The sequence below is a fragment of the Melospiza melodia genome, chromosome 4 (assembly GCF_035770615.1).
Source record: "Melospiza melodia melodia isolate bMelMel2 chromosome 4, bMelMel2.pri, whole genome shotgun sequence".
Classification (NCBI taxonomy): domain Eukaryota; kingdom Metazoa; phylum Chordata; class Aves; order Passeriformes; family Passerellidae; genus Melospiza; species Melospiza melodia.
The window spans coordinates 66,794,725-66,815,440 of record NC_086197.1 but is presented as its reverse complement, the minus strand read 5'-3'; the positions used below and the strand labels follow the sequence as shown (position 1 = coordinate 66,815,440).

Sequence of the window (20,716 nt, the reverse complement as noted above, 5' to 3'; positions counted from 1 at the left end):
GATGAGTCAGTTCAGAGAAGTAAATCAGTGACAGATGCATCCAGTAAAAAAACTGCTGTGAATAACACTCTGCCAGTTCACTAAGCCTACTCATGGAAGGGTCAAGTGCACTAAAGCACTGACAGAAGGTAGATGGTGAGCTGTCAGTCCTGGTTTGGAAAGTGAGGAGTTGGAGAGAACAGGACCCTTCTGCATGTTAGACCATGGATTCATTGAGCTGTCTCATTTGCTGCAGAAGATTGTCTGTTAGCATGACTTGAAACACCTTTCATGCAGTTCCTAGTTGTGGTGGGTTAACCAGCCACTATTTATTGTAAGTGGGAATGGGAGTTTGCTCCACTGGCTGTTGATGAGAGGTTCCATGGACTGCTAAAAAGTTGAGATGGGAACGCTGAAAATTGAAATTTTTTGTAAGGATTGAGCACAACTTGTACTAACTTTTTTCTCTGTATCTGAGAAAAAGGGCATCTGTAGCTAGGCTGGCTGCTCGTTCTGTTGTGTACTTGCTGGTGATCTAATTCTTGATGGGAAAAAACATTTACATTTGAAAAATACTTTTAAGAATATCCTTTTCTGTGAATTTGAAAAGGAGGACTTTTTTCTCCAAGTAACTGAGTATCAGTGTTGGGCTAGACACATCTTGGGTGCATTTTTGAAGTTTAGCACTTTAAAAGAGTGAAATATGTAAATGGTTTTACACTAATTTCATGACTGACTCTTAAAGCTTGCTCTTTCAGAGATTTTTTGTTTAGATCTGTAAGCTTCTGTGAGACCTAGAGCTGTGTAAATCACTTGGATAAAGCATAGTTTCATTTTTGCCAAAGTCCTGAGATTTTTGGGTAAGAACATAATGCAGCACTCCTTGAAAAGAAGGCCAAAAAGATAAATGTACATGTTAATGTAAGTTGCTGACTAAACAAAAGCTTTATAGTGAGCTTTACACCATAGCATTTTAAGTTTTGAAGCTCTTTAACCATTACAAATGCTAATAAACGTAATTTTTAAATAGTGCTTGCTTTGTGTGCAAATACAAAGCCTCTTGAAAAGCTTACTTGTGAAGCTATGGCTTCCTAAAGTATAACACTGTTCAGTTTAGGAGGAATTCTAATTCCTCCTCTAATTCTAATATTTTCAAGGAAAATATTAGAAAACAGTTGACTAGTTATGGGTGCTTGGTTTGAAGAAACAAAACTTATCATTATAGCTGTGCTTTAAATCACATGAGCTCTGACCTCTGCATAGAGTGGTTGGATTAAGGGCTCTAGTTGAGCATCTCTAACTCGTTATGTAAAAAATTAGATCTCTGTTGGAGAGTATGCAGGATTATGGTCGCTGTGTGATGCCTGACTTGCATGTGGGTGGAAATCTGTAGCAGCAAAAGGACTGCTGTATGGTGTTTGAGGTGAGGCTTTCCTCAATCTATTTCTCCACTTTTTAAAGAAACATTGTCTTCTTAAACTGTATATTGATTAAAAAAAAATTGAGTATTAGGCAGAGATTTATTTCCATTGTTTATGTATTCTATAATTAGCTTCTCTAGGGATTTTCATAAATGCATCTTTTCTTTTAGTCAAGAAACTGTGCAATTAGACCAAAGTTATAGGAAGTAAGCCGAACAGACTTCACAAAATGCAGTAAAATGTACAAAGTAATGGAAAAAAGTAACAGAAATACCACTGAATGGAAGGTTATTTTATCATGTCATACTCATTTTGTGTAATTCAGTGCTATAGTAGGGGCAGGGAGAATCCTAATGTTACTGGTTAAGGATCAAAGTAAGGCAAGTCTGATGGTATGTATTTGCAAGCCAAACACTGAACTATTTTTTAAAATGCATAATTTGATCAGTTAATAATACAAGTGTATGGCATTTTTTTCCCATGGAGAACGTAGTCTGGTTTAGGTGGGAATTTTCTAGTATGGATTAGCTAAATTGAAGGTGTGTATGAATCATCCTGGTCCAGACAATCTAACAGCTCATAGCTGCTGAACATTCTGGTTCCTCAAAGTTATGAACCAACATAGCCCTAGAGAAATCTTAACTTTCTGGGCTAGGTGTTTGTGTGAATCCGAGAAGGATCAGACTGTTCTCACTGGATGGCAGTCAACAGTTAGATGAACTGTTGCAGCAGTAAATGTTGGGAGAAACTGGTTTTGAGAGAAGAAAAAGCTACTCTTCTTAAGCCTGTGATTGTGATTCATTGTGATTTCTATAATGCTAACGAATTTTAGCCTCTGTTTCTGGAACTTTGTGAGTTGCAGAGTTAGCTAAAGCGGTAGGGGAAGGAAGAGGATCTTTAGAAGAGGATCTTTCATTAAAAATACTAAAATACCAGCAGTGTCACTTTTTTGTTATTTGTGTTTGATCAATTTGCTTGTTTATTTTGGGAGCATTTTTCTATCAATGTTAGTTCACGAGTGACTAGTCTGTGTATATAAATGAATGTGGGTGTTTATAATATGCAAATAACTATATATAAATTTGTCTGTATAGATTCTTGCACCTTTTTAAAAGCAGGAGGAAAACTGGGAGAGAAAACTATAAACCACTATAGTGTAGTAAATGAAGTACAGGGAAATTGAACACACAAATATGGGGGAAGGTACTAACCTCCAGTAGTCCCTGCGAAATGTAACACACATACATGAGGGTTATTATTTAGCTTCCCTGAAACAGTTGCAGTCACTTCCAATTTGATTATGATTCTCTGACTACAGCCAGATATGAAAATAGTGTAGTCATCAATTAAAGAAGAAATTTATTTTGTTCTATTAAGAAACAGACGCAATAGTATGCAATATTTTATGGAAGGTAATACTTCTATTTCTAAGTTTATATTTTGAAACCTGTTAGTATTTTCTCTTTTAGTCTCAGTGATCTTGGTCCTCATTCAGAATTTGAGTGTCTGATTTTGATCATGGTATCTCTTCCTTTCAGCAACATTGCATAACGTTAAAGGAGAAGCAGTGCTAGCCATCTGTTAGTGCTCCCAGAGCCATGTGTGGCAGCTGCAAGCAGCAGTTCTTTCCTCCCTCCCTTATGTCCAAGCAGGCACATTGACCTGGTCATATCCGCCTGCTGTGTGTAATTGGGAATTATGAAATTGCCATCTCAGAGTAATTCAGTCTTGCTCATCTTATTCTTTCATGCGTAACTTCTTATTTTTTTCTGTAAATACTACTCTCAAAATCCTTCTTAAGCTTGTTTCATTTAGGCTTTTTTATTGGAAACTATTAAGAACTTTGAGTATTGAGGGGAAATTAGTGTAACTTTACTTATGAATTTGGTTAGGAGGTGGACTGATTGGGAATGCTGAAATTAGCAGAGCTTCCAAGAATAAACACTTTCCCCCCTCCTCTCCCTTGTGCTTCATGCTTTTGCCTTTGGAGTTACATTTCATTTCATATTTTGCATTATCTTCTCTTTCCCCATCTTACTGGTCTTGTTTTCCAGAGGAGTTTTTTTTCTGTTGTTTCTTTTTTTACCAAAACATGTCTTTTGTTGTTGTTTTTACAGCATTATTCTCTTTTGAGTTTTTTTTTTTTTTACATTGTGTTACTTGTACATCTGTGCAAGCAGTCTGCACATTTTGTGACTAATGGATAATGACAAAATTGTCACAGATGCACATGAGTGATTAGGGCCTTGTCAAAGGATAGCCACTGATGTGGGAAGCTCATCTAGAAGTGATCCTTGGTAGGAATGGAAGAACCAAATATCATTCCTACAGATGAGCGAAATTTGTCTTTCTTGCAACCTTCCACACCAGACAACTCTAGCAATTTCTAAGCAGAATAATTTCTTCAGCCTGTCAGCCCAAATTCTTTGGTTATTTAAAAACTGAAGTAAGTTGTCCATGATTACTTAGTCAAATTAACAATTAGCAGGTGCAGAAATGTTCCTGCTACCTTGGGTTGGCTTGCTTTCCCTCTGTCAGTGGCTCTGTGTTTTCACAGGACACATTCAGCTCTGTCCTACTAAAAGATTGAGGTTTTTTTCTGTTTCGTGTTGATCCCCCCTGCCCCTTCCCTGTCATGAGAGGAGTGGGTGTGGTGTGACCACAGCTCCAAGTACCAAAGTTGGCTTGAGTTAGGCAGCAGGAGCAAAGAGTGGGCAGATGAATGACCTTTCTCTTTTAGCAAAGGTAACAATTTTGGCTCAGTCCTGCTTGAAAATGGCTCCTTGAAACAGGATGGAACAACCAGAAATCTAGTGTTTGCAATTTGCCTATTTTAAATCATTGACATCAGGTCTCTGCTCTACTACCTTCTTACAGGTTTTCATGACTCAGCTGGGGAAGAACCATTGTCACAAAAGATCAAAATAACAAAAAACAAGTGCACTTGGGTTTCAATTAGCTTTCTGTCTTTTAACTGGCTCTTGAGGATTTTTTTAACAGTGGCTCATCATTGAAAAATTAAATTTTCCTGGAATAAATATTTTCATCAAAAAAGGGAAAATATTTTAACACTTAGGAAATGTTGTTGAAGCCATTTGTGAATGCAGTTTATACTCTAGGCTCAAAATGTTATGTTGCTACTTTATTATCAATCTGTCATATCATATGTTTAAAAAAGTCTTAGTGGTTTCAAGAATTTAAAGTATAATCCTAAAATTTGTGTGAGGGTATATGAATTTGGGGGAGATTCAATCTTTTAAGTGGGAACTTAGAAGTCTATAGTCATCATTTTTCAGTTTTTTTATGCTTATTTCTGTTCCTCTAATAGTGGGAGGCAGGTAATCTAGATCATGGTAGAATTTAAAAGTTGAGCGTTCTCTTCTGTCCAGCAAGTTGGAGGAAGGAATCTCTATTTAGTGTGTTATTATTTGTTAACTCTGAAAAGAGATACTGTGTAAATATCTTAGGTGTGATTTCTTTCTAGTTTAGCTGCTGATGCAAAATACACGCTGGGCAAACTCCCCCCCCCAGTGTAGCAGCACTGCAGGTGGTCCTGCTGGGGCTGAGCAGGCTGTGTGATGCCTGGGCACAGGGAGCTTTGTTCAGGCAGCCTGCCATCCAGTTAGAGGTGCCTGGCTGTGTTGTGGCAGGATCTGCTGAAAACATTGTCTGTGGCAGCAATGCATGTAAAAAGAGATTGTGTTCAATATCGACAGGTTTTTTGAATGGCAGTCTTTTAAATTGCTGTGCTAAACGTTGTGAAATGGGGAATGTGGCCCCTTGAGCTGACAACTGGTTTGCATTCACTCACTGCAGGTCTTCTAAAGGTCTCCTACTTCAGGCTGTCAGTTGTTCTCCTGTTTTTGGTAACTTGCCCAGTTAGTGGCATAAGCCTGTGTTGCATGCTCTTAGTCTTTGGTTATTTATTTCTAAAACATTCTTCCTAGAATAATTTGGAAAACTAGTTTTCTGCATTTATATTCTGGTGTCCTAGCACTGCATGGAAATTTCAGAACCCTCAAACAATTGTTTTCAGTTCCTAGCTGCTGCCTTGCTTCTACAATTTTTGCCTTGTCAGCCCAGCATAGTGTGTAGCAGCATTATTTGCATTGCCTTGCTCCAAATCACCCATCACCGGGTGAATCAAGGATTACTGTAATTCATAAAATCCAGGTTTTCTTTTCTCCTGATTCCTGATAGCTTTTTGACTTAGGAACCCAGAGGTTACTGTGCAGGTTACAGTCATAAACTAGGCACTCATACTGCCAGGTAAGAGTTACCCCCACAGAATGGCACTTGAAGTAGCCAGCATGCTACTGTGGGCCAGCATCCAACTGTCAAGTTGCATAGATAATAATGAGTAATAAATTTCAAGTCTAAGATTGGGAATCTGTGTCCAGGCTGCAGACAATTGACTATATTGGCTGAGTGTTCAGTTTTATGTGCTTTGCTGTAATTTATTGTTAAAGATTTACTTCCAAAGTAAATCAGTGTTTGCATATTCTTCTCTAAAATGATCCTTTTCCCCACAGTTTATGCTGTAATATAGAAAACTCCAAGGTATGATTTTGGAGGAAGTGATGTTCATAAAACTTTGGGGATTTAGGAATTGTTTCAACTATTCCTAAATGTAAAATATGAACTCAGCTCTCTCGATGAATTGTCTTATCTCTGGCTAATCTAGTAGCTGGAGGAAAAAAAGGTTTGGTTAAGCTGTTGCCTTTTTCAGATACAAAGCAAAGCTATGTTTCTGAATTGTAAGAGGATTGGTTGCAACGTAAGATTTGGATGATAGCAGATGCCCTGTTACATTTTTAGTTTGTCTCTCCTGTAGAGATGGCAACACCGCAACCTTCCTGCTGAGCTGGCAATGCTTATTTGGTTCATCTAGGTAATTTTTTACACTAGGAAAGAAAAATTAAATGTTGCAGAATAATATTGTGGTCAAACAAAAAGATATAATCTGCTGATCACTTAGGTACTGTGTGAAATGGAAAAATTGACTTTTTTGAAAAAAAAGTCATACCTAAGAATAAGTCTATTTTAAAAATGAAGACTTGCTGCACTAGTCATCCGTGTTAACTATGCTTTGGTCTTAAAGTTCTAAATGCTTCAAATTCTTGAAAGGTCATAATTTTTCTAACTATAAATTAAGGTGACAAAATGTACTCAATACATTAGAAATTCTTACTTGGATTTTTTTTCCTTCTGTCTGGAATAGGCATAGTGTATGTACTGGATACAAACATGGTCAACTGAAGTGACTCAGTTTTTACGTAAATATTGAGAGTTTTCATATTTGCAACTTGACTAATTTCTTGATAGTTTACTCTGAAGTTATAACTGATATCCGAAGTTTTTAGACTTCTCCCTAAGTGGTACTTCAGCATATTGAAATCTAGAAATAATTAAAATGTGGGTTTCAGACTTAATTTTTTTTTCTAGCCTCATTACAAGAGATAATGTATGTAATAATTTTAGAGTAGAAATAGATATTTTAAAATAGCAGCCAAGAGGAGTAACATCTGTGGGTTAGAGGGCAGTTCACTTAAAATCCCATCCATTCAATGGAAAGTTGGGTAATGCCCCAGGAAGCAAGAAAACACTTTGGTTCACTAGCCACAACTAGGCACAGTATGAAGTTGTTTCTCATTGTGCCCAACATCTCCTTTGCAGAAATTACTGCCCAGCTGAGAGAATATGAGAATAGGAAGGCCTGTTCCTGCTGGCAATTGGAACTCTCCCTCGCTGTAATACATCTCTTAGTTGAGCTAACAGGGCAGCATGCACCTTCAGGGAGAGGTAGTAGTGGAGATTCGTGACTATGAATCCTTGGTAAGGTTAGGTGCACTACATGGTCATTGCCTTGACTCTATTATCTTTTATTTTTTAAAAAACATTTTAAATCTGTATAGTGTAATAATGAACAAGTTGATTGCTCATTTCAGTGACTAAGTGGAAGTTGGAACTGTTTTAATTAAACATCTTTCATAAGGTGTTTAAAAGTTTTCTCAGATATAGATGAAAGATAAAAATTCTTCTACTGGAAGTATATGTTGGGGAAAACTGAAAGTAAACATTTTAATACATTTTAATGAAATCAGCTGAAATGCATTTTTAGAACTTGTACAGGACTTGCTCCTTTTTTTTTGCTTTTTCACCTGTGTTGCAGTTTTCATGCTTTTTTAATGTATCATGGCTGATGCACAGAGGTGATTTGCTATCGCATCTGCAACACATACAAAATTGTCCAAAAGATGTATAAAATTAATTGTTCAATTTCAGCTTGCTGGGCTTTCCACATGTCTAAAGAAAAACCATGTGTTTCTGTCCTAGTGATATATCAATAGTGTTTGAATATAGATTCCACCTAAAGGAAGCACTGAGCCTGCAAGTGTTGCCCTGCATCAACAGAATTAAGTCAGAAGGCTGTATGGTCATGGTCATGCCATTTACTTTCAAGACCCACAGCTTAAACATTCACAGCTAACCTCTGCTGTTTGAAATGCAACATTTATTTGTAGTAACAGTGTGAGACTTCATCAATTTATGGCAAATAGCTTTTCTACCTATGTTATGTTGCCTTTATAAAAGCAAAAAAATAAAAACCCAAACCAAATAACTACCTAAAGAAATTTGGTAATAGTTTTTGCTTGCTTTCTGTAAAAATACAAGTAGGAAAAAAGTGTAGGATTTGGCAGAACCCTGTGATTGTGAGTTTATTTTCTGTAAAGTGTTTGATAAGTATACTGGGTGGTATGGTGGCCTGCTTTCCAAAATGTAGAAATGTACCACTCTTATATTTAGGTGACTTTGTAATACATTGAATTGTGTACTGGTTTTAGTTTTGCTCATCTTGTTTTTTTTCCTCTGAAACTTGCTGATTTGTGTGTTCTAAAAGCAGGTTTGTCTTTTTTAGGAAATAAAACCTCAAAGCCACTACAACCATGGATACAGTGAATCTCTTGGACGGAAAAGCCACATTGATGATTACAGCACTTGGGACATTGTCAAAGCCACACAGTAAGTTTGTTTTTGAATGCGAGATTTGTCTGTGTTGGTATCAGTTAGAAACAGTAAAACAGGTTGTTCTATTTGTGTAAAGTAGAAGATAAACATTTTTCAAACTGTATTTTTAAGTCCAGTAGTGGAAGATTTCAGAAGTAAGCGCTAAAAAATTACTGTTATGACAGATTTGGGATCATTGTATAAAAAATATGGGAGGAATTGTGGTAAATTGTAAATATAGGTGGTTGCTGAACAGGTTGTTGGAAGAGAGAATGGTACTGATGTTTATTTTCCATAGATGATAAGTAAGCAGACAACATTTATATGTAAACATAAGGGTTTGATCGATGTATGGGTTAGAAAAAATGTGTCTCTAACTTCCATTATCTCTGATTCTACAGTCTCAGTCCTACTATGAAACTGAGTTTAATTCTGAAGGAGGACTGTTGGAGTAAACTGAGTGCAAATTTAATTGCTCTCTTTATGCAGATGTATTATACAAATTTGTTTGTTCCACAATCCTTTAGCAGACACTAATTTACAAGACAGGAAAGTTGTTACAACACTATTTTTTAGTTTGCTACTTTTTGCTATTCAGAAACCCATCACCACCATTACTTTTCTTCAACGAGCTGAGATAGTTCTGTAAGATTTTTATTATTGTATTGTTAAATTGAATGCTTAAGCCATTATGTATCTTGCCTTTTTCTTCTTAAAAGAAGATTTTCTTGCATTTTTTTTCTTAAAAAAGCCTTGTCTGAGCTGAAAGCAGCTTTGCAGCTCTGCATGTGACACAGGCCCAGTTTAGGCATAGCAAGTATGTAATTTCCTTCACTTTTTGTTTTGACCTGTAAGGAGTTTAGCTTCCTGAAACAGATGTCTGACTGCTATTGTTTCTCTAAATACTTAATAGTAGGATGGAAACCTATAATACTCACATTAGGGTATTTTTAGAAATTATAGTATTGGCACAATATCAAACTGACTGCTTCTTATAAAAGTATGAAGGTGTGTTTGAGAGCAGAAGTGGTTTCACAAGTTACCTACTTCTATTCTTGTCTGCTCATTGCGTGTTTGAAAACCTAAAATATCTTTGTCCTTCTTAACCCTCAGATTCAGACTGATTTGTGCTTTCAGCTGAGTTGGTACACTTCTTTTCTGCTCTCCTCATACAGGGACCAACAGCTCTGAGTTGACATCTCACCACAAGGACTGCAGTTTCATATTGTAGCCCTAATGGTTATTATTGTAGGGAAGGGGGTTTGTCAACATGATCAAGTTGTGGTATCCAGGCAGCACTTCCCTGGCTAGAAGGAGAATTCACAGAATCACAGAATAAGCTAGATTGGAAAAGACCTTTGAAATCAGCAATCCAACCTGTGACCCAACATTACCTTACCAGCTAAACCATGGCACTGAGTGCTTCATCAAGTGTTTTTTAAACACTTCCAGGTGACTCAACCACTTCTCTGTGGTGGTTCTGCACTCTTTCTGTGAAGAATTGTTTTCCAATATGTAGCCTAAACTTCCCCTGGTGCAGCTTGAGGCTGTGTCCTCTCAGGCACACCTTTATTTAAGCATTTACTACGTTTTGAGGGGTATGTTATAAAAGATGTCTGTCATAAAGGGAAATAGCTCTGAAATGTCAGGTAGAAAATAAACCCACCAAATATCGTAAGACTTAGAATAAAATAAACAATCCTGCTGCTATATTAATTCAGTGTTCTTGAAAAGATAACACTTTTCCTCCTAAAATGATGTAGCTATTTGCATTTATAGAAGCATAACCTATCACATCCATGTAGAAAAAAGGTGATCTTATTGTCTGTCCTGTGTCCTCAGTTACTAATATTCACTGAGATTATCTGCTGACTTTCCTTACTTTTTAGTTCAGTGCTAATGTAAGAAAGATGCCACAACATTTTTTTTTTTATGGGCCACTCATCAGTCTCCTAGAAGTCTTACCCCAAGCAGGTCAGTAAGTTCAAGCAAGATGTAGCAAAATATAATAAGAATTATTTTCAGTCTCTTGGTTTGGATTGGTTTTTTCCTCTCCTGGAAAAAAATAATTAGTTATGTTATTGTTCCAACATACATGAAAATTGAGAGCATTGTTCCTTTAATCAAAGATGATGGTGAGAAAAATGGGACGAAAGCATGTAAAACTCATCTATATTTCATGTATGCTGTTTGAGTTTCTAATTCTATTTTGACACGTTTTTATTGACACTAGATTACACAGAAATAAAACAATGTTAGTGAAATACTGTGCTCAATTTTGTTTCTCAGCAAGGAAAAACAAGAGCTTGCAAACTTCTCACATTCTTCCGTAAGTGTTTGTGTGTTGCTTCATATCTCACTGAACTGTTCCATACAGTTCCAACTGTTCCAACATCCTCATACAGTGCGAGCTACAAATACAATAACTTCTTATAATCACATTAAGATTTCATATAGAAAGCAGTGGTTAGGCTCATTGAAAAGAGTTTATTGGTATTTGTATTTTTTTATCCATTATGCTCCTCATAAGTTCTCACAAAGACCTGGGGCCCTAGGCATATTTTGTATCAAAAATAGTCAGTCTCTGTTTTTTATTTTGCAGAAACTTTTGCTGGAGTAAAAATTGTAGTGCTTGGTTTTAGTACCTATTCATACAAAGAATACTTTTCACTGACTTTGTAAATGATCCAAGAGCATCTAGATAGCTTTAAAAGTTATACTGTCTAGGCCCTTCATGTGCAGATGTTAGAATGTGTGTGTAACTTTTTGTCATCTTATATTTGGTTATAGCAAAATTGTTTAGTTCACGGAAAGTCTCCACTGTGTTTCTGAAAGCAGAAGCAGGCCACTCATCTGTATTTGAAAAACTGTTTTCAGAGGAACAGTAAAAAAATCATCCATGCTTTTCTTTGGTTTTGTTCCACTATATTCAGAGTTCTCACTGGAGCTCCAGGGAAAGAATGGAATCTTTTTTAAAAAAAACCAAAAAACCAAAACTGTCACAAGTGTTTTAAAAGTGAAATTTAATGGTGATATGTTGGGTACATTTATTTCTATGGTCTAGCAGCAGTAGCCATCTGTCATCAGAAGCAGCAGTCATAACTTTTTAATATGATATCTTGGGAAGCATCCTGTGTTAACTTGACAAAGTTGCTGCTTTGTTTTGTTTTAAATCTTTTAAGCTGAGAAACTGAGAAGTAGCTAAAGGTCTCATGTAGAGAAGCATGTGATGGGCTGTCACTAGGAGAGCAAAATCTGAGACATTAATCCTGGCATTGTGTTCTTCTGTTCCCTTGAGAGTGAATAGACACTTTCGGTTTGTAGCAAGCTTGATCAAATTCCGCCTTTGTTGAAAGTAAGTTAAATGACCATTATGAACATGGGTATTAAACATTAATGGTATTAATAAGTGCTTTTGTGACATCTGGAAGACTGATTCCTTGTGCTCAAGTATTATAATTTCATTATCTCAAGATGAACTTTTCTGTTAAGTTTTATTCAATGAGATCATTCAAAATGAAGTTGTGTGCATTCTGAATTAGTGCAGCATAAAATATAAATTATGTTGAATCTTGCCAAGGGAAAAAATTGTCAGATACATGCTTTTTTCATGACTATTTTTCAGCAGTCATAGGGTAACTGATTTTAAAAAAGGTATATATGAAATAATTAAAATTGATAAAGATTGGCCAAAGGAACAGTTACTCCTGTCTCTTTTCAGCTAGTCATAGGAGAGAGTGGACAGACTGTGACACAGGTACACATTCTTTATTCCTGGTTATTTTGCCCATGAGGTTGATTATATTGCTGAAAGTGAAATGTACCTGACTTTCATGTGGAAGGATGGGACTTTTTAAACCACATTAGTATTATGGCCACAACTGTCTAGACAATTTAGGGCTTTGGAACAGTATTTAAGAGCTGAATTTCTTTTGTCTTTCAACACTACTGTTAATGGTCTATTAAGTAGCTCCTGAGTTAAGCCTTTTCCGTTGAAAACAAAACTGTTTTACTGTTAACACAAAAACCTTGAGAGTATGTTAAAGGCTTTTTTAAGTATTTACCACCATTATTCATGGGAAGGAGATTTCCAAAGAGAAAAAAAGATCGTTTTTCTGTTAATTGCATTTCCACTTCAAACAGCTTTGATTTGAGTTAGAATTATAGCAAGATGAGGGAGTGAGCTCCTGGTTTACCTGCTCTTTGTTGGCATGGTGATGTGCTCACTGTAGAGATTCCTTGCTATTATTGTGGCCAAAGCTAATGTTAATCGTGCTGCAAAGCTGGCGGTGTCTATTTTCAAGAGTCTATGTATTTATAGACAATAGAAAATGGATTACATATTTAAAATGCAAAAGGCAGTAGGGTACTGTATTTCAATGTATTAAGGTCAGAATATTTTTAACCTGAGATGTCAAATAAAATGTTACAGGTTAGTTACTGAAACAGCTTAGAGACTGTGGTAGCAAAAGGAGATTGCACAATGGTATTTTTGTCCTGGACGAATCCCGTTTCTTTCAGAACAAGCCAAACTCAATAATATGCTTTAATTATGCTCCATATTGATGTTTACAACATGACTCTCTAGAATTCACTCAGATGCTGAATATTTGTCAGATTAATGTATCAGTCTCCTCTGAGGATTGCAATCTTGCTCTCCATTACCCTTGAAGGGCTTAGAGCCCTTTATAACAGCATTGCGAGTGTGATTATGCTGAGTGTCTGAAATAGGTGACTTTGTCATTTTCCAACCTAACAGTGCATCATGAACCTTGGAGAAGGCAAGGTGAAGTCAGCTGCAGCAAATTGACGGGACAAGACTGTAGGTTGTATGTGAGAGAAGAATGCTGCGCTTCTGGGATGGATGTGGAGAAACTGTAACTGCAGCAGATTCAGTGTTTTATTTAATTGTAGAGAGCCTGCTGTTTCCAGGAAGAGGAGCAAATGGATGTAAATGCCTAACTTTTTTTCCAGGCAGATATTGTCTGTCAAGATCCTTAAGTCCTCTTCTGAAAATAAATTGAAGTGTCAAAAATTGTACCTTGTGTGCTGCATCTTTACTAAACAGTTATGATTTTGTTCAAGATACTAAATGTAAATTGCTAGAAACAGACAAACTGAAGTGACTTAAATTAAAAAATTTCTGTATACTTCATTCTCAGTATCACTTTTGGAAAGAGCTTTATTTTCTTGTAAAGGCTATTCTGGTATATTGCAGAATTTCACGTTCTGTTTTGTGCTGAAGTAGTACCATGCTCTGTGACTTGTAGATTGCCTTCTAGTGGGAAGAATGGGAAGTCTATGATGCTAACTCCAAAAGAATGAATCCATTCCTACAATTCCTTCTTGTATCTGAGGCCATGTCAGCAGTCTTTGCCCAAGGCCTCACCGCAGTGTATGGGTGAATTCTAGAAGGAGGTACTTGTAAACATCAGTGGAGCATAAGTGGAGCATTCTGTGGGAACTGGCAACAGCATTCTGCATCTACAGGCTGCAGGGTCACTTGTGACTGCTTTCCTTGGTTTTCATACATCTTAAGCCAAGTCCTTCAGAAAGTAGCGTCATATTTTCTGTAAGACTGGAGTTTTGCTTTTAATTAAATAACCTGACAAATAACCCCTCCAACCTCCTTCCCACAAAAACTGCCAAAGAATAATCACCCTTCTTCCCCCTTCCCCTGAGACTGTCAGGGGGCTTCTTGGTTATTCCTATCTTGACAATATGACCTAACAAAAACTTGGGTAGCAGTCAAATGTTACTTTCAAGGAGGTTCATGTGTTGTGTAGTCAACTTGATAGGACACTCATCTTAAAGCATATGTGCAGTTTGCCATAGCTGGCCAGTAGTGATGTAGTGGTTTAGCTGCTGTGCAGCTGAGCCCTGCTTGGCCACTTTCTTGCTTGCCTCTGCTGGGATGGAGAAATTGGCCAAAAGGGTAAAGATAAACAAAGTTTAATACATAAAGTAAAAGCTGCACATACAAGCAAAGCAAAAACGAATTAATTTGCTGCTTCCCATGAGCCGGTGAGTGTTCAGCCATACCCATGTAATGGTTACTTTGGGTGAGCACCTTCACTCCAGATGTCCCTCTTTTGTCCCTCAGCTTTTATTGCTGAGCACACTGCCATGCAATACTGGATATCTCTTTGGTCAGTTGGCATTAGCTGTCCCTGCTGTGTCCTCATCCAGCTTCTTGTGCGCCCCCAGCCTGCTGACTGGTGGGGCAGCATGAGGAACAGCAAAGGCCTTGACCCTGTGTAAGCACTGCTCAGCAATAGCTTAAATGTTGTTGTGTCAGTCAACACTGTTTTGCTCACAAATCCAAAACACAGCACAGTATGAACCACTCTGAAGAAGAGTAACTTAATCCCACTCAAAACAGATACATGTTGGGAAAATCCTAATCCATTTGCATGAAAGCTTTGTGTGATTGCCTCTTGCATTTTATAGGAAGTTAAAGTTATTGTATCCTTGTGTTCTTTGTATCTTTCCAATAACTTAGAATATTTTATTTAAAAAATTCCTACTTGTTGTTTTGTACTCCTTATTAAAGCAGGATGAGAGTCAGCTAAACTCAGCCTTAGACAATACATTTTTTTCAGCTGGTGACTGTTAAAACTGATAGCAGGGCTTATGTGAATTATTTCTTACATAATGGTTTCTATTTGTAGTTTAAGTGAAGGTAGCAGGTATTCCAGCAGGAAAGAGTGTCATAAGAGACTGGCTGGAGTAGAACCGCTTGTCAACAAATGGTTGCATTGCCATTCTGTATGAATCACTTTCCAGGCTGCCTTCGCTGTAATATGGCAGTGTGATACTGTACTGCGGGAAGATCAGAATTTTGTCTGGTTTTGGAAGTCTGTTTTTTTTTCCCCCATCTCTTCTCTTTTCTCTTGATTCCTTGTTCTTGCCTGACCTGCCTTTTGTAGTCCTAACCTATTTCAGTGGCCCTTCCAGCTGACATGAGAAGTCAGGAATGGTATGTATGTGTTACAGACACTCATCAGGCCATACTACTTATCTAAACTAGGATTTGGTAGATGGTGTGCTTCAAGGCTGGATTGACTTAGAACCTTACCATTTTCCTAGCAGTTATGTTGGTCTTGAGTACATGTATCTTGTCTAGCTGGTTGCATATTTTTAAGTCATCGTAACCCAAACATCTTCTGTCCACCTGCCTCAGTGCATTAAAAAAAAAAGCTTTCTTGTTCATGGCTGCTGCTTTTTTACTTAGTCTGGAGGACCACATTTTATCAGCGTGTTGTCAGGTGGTATATACTGCTTGCAGTAGTCTTTGTGCTGATCTCTTGTAATGTTTGAAAAGATAATGAGTATGATAACAATTTCCAACATTTTTCATAGTTTCTCATGCAGGCTTCCTAAGAAATTGAAAACAACACAATCTAAGTGAACTGTTATGTCTAGTGCTTTTTAAATATTGTCCAACTAGTTTCTCGTCTTCAAATCTGTGATAGCTTAGAAAACATTCCCGAGTTTTGTTGGCTTAAGTCATTTGATCATTTGTTATGGGAGTACCAATCCAGATTGAGTTTCCATTCAAGTACATGAAAGAAATAGTAAGAATGGTAGCTACCTTAGGAAGGTCTCTGAATCAGTTATGCAGGCTGATCAAGTGGAACAGAAGAGCCTTTTCTGAGGCTGTTTGTTCTGCAACATAGAAGCAGCATATGAGAAACTTAAGTCCCAACTTTGAGAGGCTGTTAAAATTCTGTTTTAGCAGAAGTGAGATATCACAAGACATTGACCTTGATTTCAAGATATTCCCACATTCTCCTCATTGAGACTTGAGCAATTCCTATGGGATGTACAGATTTTTGAAATGTAATCTTTACTTGCTTTTCTGCATTGCATTTTTGACCCTGAAAATAGGTGGTAAAAGAGTGTATACATCAAGGCAAAAATTATTTAATGTTGGAGTTACTCCTCCATTGAATGCTTAAGTGATGTTTATGCTTCCTGATTTCAAATTTCAGATATGTGCAGAATTTTTTTCAAAAGACAGTACATCACATTTAATAGTTCTCTTTAATAGACAAATAAATTTCACATTAATGTACAGAATTTCAAGGTGCCCTAAAAAGAAAATTTATACTAACTTGTATCAGAAAGATGGGTATTTGTTGTCTTGAGAAGAAAAATGAGGAGAACTTGAGCTGCTTATGTTTGTAATTGGCTTGATGATCTTATCTTCTGAATTTTAGGAAGATACTGGCAAATCAGCTGACTAAGTTTCATTTGCTCTTCAAGAGCTGGAACAGAAGAAGAACCGAAGTGAGAGAAGCAAATGTAGTGGAGTCCCTGGAAAGTGAACAGTTACTTAAATTTAGTATACTACTGGTAGATATTTTGCCTTGCTCTGCAGTACAGTTTTCTGTAGACAAAAGTTTTGTGTAATACCTTGTTTTGATTAAAGTTATTTTTGGCATTGGAAGCTTCTTGTTGAAAGATATTTGTAATCATTTAGAAAAGAAAGTAAAGTTTCTTCTTCATTTCTCTTCTGTTGAGCATTTTGTATTGTGACTGAAAGTATGGTGTTTGCTGAATGCATTTTAATCTAAGGTAAGCATTTTGACAAATGTTATTTTATTTTCAAGGTATGGAATTTATGAACGATGCAGAGAGTTGGTGGAAGCTGGTTATGATGTTCGACAGCCAGATAAAGAAAATGTAACACTTCTCCACTGGGCTGCAATCAACAACAGAATAGATCTGGTGAAGTATGTATTAGACTTTAAGTTTAAAATTAATTATGTCCTTACAAATGTTGATTTGAATGTCTTTAAATTTAATATGTTTAATATGTCCTTTTTTCCTTGACAATATGTCAAAGGTCTTGTCCATTAATGCACCTCTACCACTGTGACATACAGCATTGCATTATCTTCCCACTGTTTACTAGCATGCATGTAACTACTGCTGTGTCTAACTGTATCTAAAATTCCCTTCTCTTGATGCAGTTCTTGCACTTCAGATTCCTCTGTCTTTAGAGGATCTTGATTTTTTTTTTTTTTTTAATCACTCGCCTTATTTTATGCTCTCCCACTCTTTTTTTTGCAAGGCACTAGTTTATTTTATTTCCTCAGAATTAAACTATTTAGTGGTTTTTCTATTTCTTCAAGCCTATCACATCTTTTCCCAAGTGTTCTCAATTTCCCCATTATGTGCAGTGGATAATTTCATTAAATATGTTGGCTATTAAGCTTGGTATTGCCGAGATAAAGTTGTTTACTCTTGTGATACTAGATCTCAGTGTCTTGTTTAGTGAGTGTTGACTATGTAAATTCTTTCCAGTGAAGTACCTTAGCAGCTTGTCTGTCAGGAGTGCAGGCTTGGAATTAGACTTCTCTTATTTTTAGTATTTCTTCATCCTGTCTATTTTGAGACTTGAGATTCAGTGTACATAACAGTGAAACTCATTGATAAGAAAAGCGACAGAACCTTTTCCTATTTCTGTAGAATCAGGGATGAGTGTCTAGAACACCATTCTGTTTTCATAATTACACTGATCTATTGATGTCTCTTCAACTCAGCTTTGTAAAAATGCAAAAAATGGCGTCGTGTCTCTACAGTTACTTACTTCCTACAGTAGTTCTCCATGCCCTGGGGAACTTTCTCCAGACAAGGATTTCTTTTCTACTTTTCCTTCTTCTACTAACAGTGACTGCATGCACTTTGATTCCTTAATCACTGAATGCAAGCTGTGGTAGTTTTCAAATGCCTGCCAAAGACTTAGTGATCCTAATGTGGAGATCAGTGGAAGTATTTTCTTCTTAAGGCGACCTCTTATGAGATCTGCTTGCTTTGAGTGTAAGTAGTTTGCTTAAATAGAACTTGCATGCCTGGCATCTTCTATTGGAAGCTTAGATGACTCACTGAGAGTGGGATTGCCCAGTTCTTTCTTTCTTCAGGGACCTTCTCACCTAGCACACATTTACTTCTGCAAGATCTGCTTAGACAAATAGACTCACTTCTCAGTCTGGTTTTGCAGAAAAATCTTACCATTTTTGTATACTGAAACCAAAATGCAGTGATAAATTTCAACCGAGTCTCAAAACACCCTTAAAGAAACATAAAATGTTATTTCCATGCACCATCTGGCAGGAGATTGTCGCCTTGTCTTTTCCCAGTTGTCAAACTGCAAGTTCTTCCTTCTAAATAAAACCTACTAACCAGTAAGCAGTTCTGCTGGCAGTAGAACCTGAACGTATTCTGCATTTCTGCAAGGCCCAGTGTTTGAATGAAGACAATCTGTTTAGTGTTCACCTCCCCATGAGTGGCTGTCACATCAGGGAGATGAATCCAAGCTTTGACTGTGAATTTCTCTGTGCTGTCTTTTTATCTAGACAAGATTTCCTTTGGAGCTCCTTCCCAAGGAGGAATAAATAGCTCTTCAGTTAGTAGCTGATACTTCACTGTAACAAAATTTCTTTGTTTCTTTACCATATAATCTGCTTTGTGTTTTCACCTAGGCGGGACAAAGACTTTCGCAAAATCTCTGGTTTGTCTCATGGAGAAATAAAAAAAACTTACACAGAAAGATGTCAAAGTTTTGTTCTTTTAGTGTTGGAGACCAGTGGAGTGGACTGTCCTCCATCCTCCATCAATCAGAGCAGATCTTGTTTGTCTTTCACAATGTTTTTTTTTTTAATTTGGCAAATCTGTTGAAGTACTTAATTGTGTCTGATGACTCTAAAGCAACAGTATAAAAACTTTAGATGTGTTTAGTCTGACGTGCATTTTTCAGTTTCTGTTCCTAAAGGTTCCTAAAAGGGCTGGTTTTGAAATTTCATTCTCTGAATCAATAAGCACTCTAGAAAATGAAGGTAGTTACTTAAGACTAATGTTTTTCAAGATTTTCTCTTTGTTGCCCTTCTTCTTGCCATGTCTTGAAACACTTAGCAGAGTTTGAGATGGCAGAAATTCACTGCCGAGGATTTGAAGGACAGCTCGTGTGGGTGGGAGAGCAGTGTTCATATATACCTGACAGGTATTTTCAAAGTGAAAAGTCTGTAGGCACATGCACTGGAAATGTGCAAACACAAATCTATAGCTAGGTATAGACAAAGGTTAGACAGCGGTGAATGAAAAACTGGAAGCCTTCCAGGAAGGCCTCTAAAAAGCATGCATTTCCTTCTACAAAGGAAAAGTAATGTTGCTAGTTTAGTGTTCCAGATAAAACAGCAATGACAGCAGTTCACAGAAATATTGCAAATCACTGTGAATATGAATTGTTGCAGTTAAAAATAGGTAACTTCTTTTGTTCTTACAGATAGCTCATCTTCTTATAAATGTTTTTGAGGGGAAAATAATGTCTATCCCATAGATTAGAAATACTTTTTAAATACTCAGATGATTTTTGTCCTTTGATTAATAATAATTGAAAAGTAAGTAAAAATCTCAGTCCTTCACTAAATGTGTATAACTTAAGTGTATTCTCTGGGATCTATGACTTCAGCAGGGTTATTCCAGTGATGATATAAGCTGCAAGTCTAACGGCGTATAATTTAACTATTTAGCCAAAATTCTCTAAAATTATAGTCTTCTAGCACTATAAACTTTTACCAGTAATTCAGAATTCTATTTAATGTAACAGCCCCATAATATTTAAGAATAGTTTATGAAATACTTCTCTGGTAGCACAGTTTGTACTACTGTACATACTGTACACTGTATTTGTTCTGTTTTTCCTTAGAATAAAATTAGGAAATAGCATAATGTTTAAAACACTGTAGGAGGCATGTCTAGTTTGCCAACCCATGTCAGAAATGCAAGAAAATTGAAAGTATATGCATGACATCTAAAAAGGAAGGTTATATGAAGGCAAGAAAAGGCTCTGGTCCTCTGATCTCGAGCTGCCTATTTTGCCTAACATTAGACATGCTCACCTATGTCCTTTCAATTTAACCAAAACAATCAATAATGTTTAATGTTTCTGTTATTCCAGGTACTATATATCAAAAGGTGCAATTGTTGATCAACTTGGAGGAGATTTAAATTCTACCCCACTTCACTGGGCAACAAGGTATGAAAAAATCTTCTGAAATTTTCTTCTCTCTTTTTTTGCTTAACATGGAGTACTGATGGTTTTATGGAACTGTTGTGTTTTATGGAAGTACTTTGTACTAGAATCAATTCAGTCTTTGATAACTGAGCTCACTGTGAATGTGATATGTTTGAATTAGAAGTGCTTTCAGCGTTTGTTTTTTTTTCTGATATAGAGGAAGATGATTGCTACAGTAGGAGAAAAGTGAAGTATAGGCAATTTACTCTTACTTCTGAGCTCTTAT

General features: G+C 36.7%; 1 protein-coding gene across 1 annotated transcript in view; it reads left to right on the top strand.

Annotated features, from left to right (window-relative positions):
• ZDHHC17 (zinc finger DHHC-type palmitoyltransferase 17) overlaps window positions 1-20,716 on the top strand; it is a 65,490-nt gene that overhangs the window by 8,022 nt on the left and 36,752 nt on the right. The window contains exons 2-4 of the mRNA XM_063155002.1: window positions 8,320-8,423; window positions 17,024-17,146; window positions 20,374-20,451. Coding sequence (XP_063011072.1) covers window positions 8,320-8,423; window positions 17,024-17,146; window positions 20,374-20,451 — 305 coding nt within the window. The remainder of the gene's footprint in view (window positions 1-8,319; window positions 8,424-17,023; window positions 17,147-20,373; window positions 20,452-20,716) is intronic.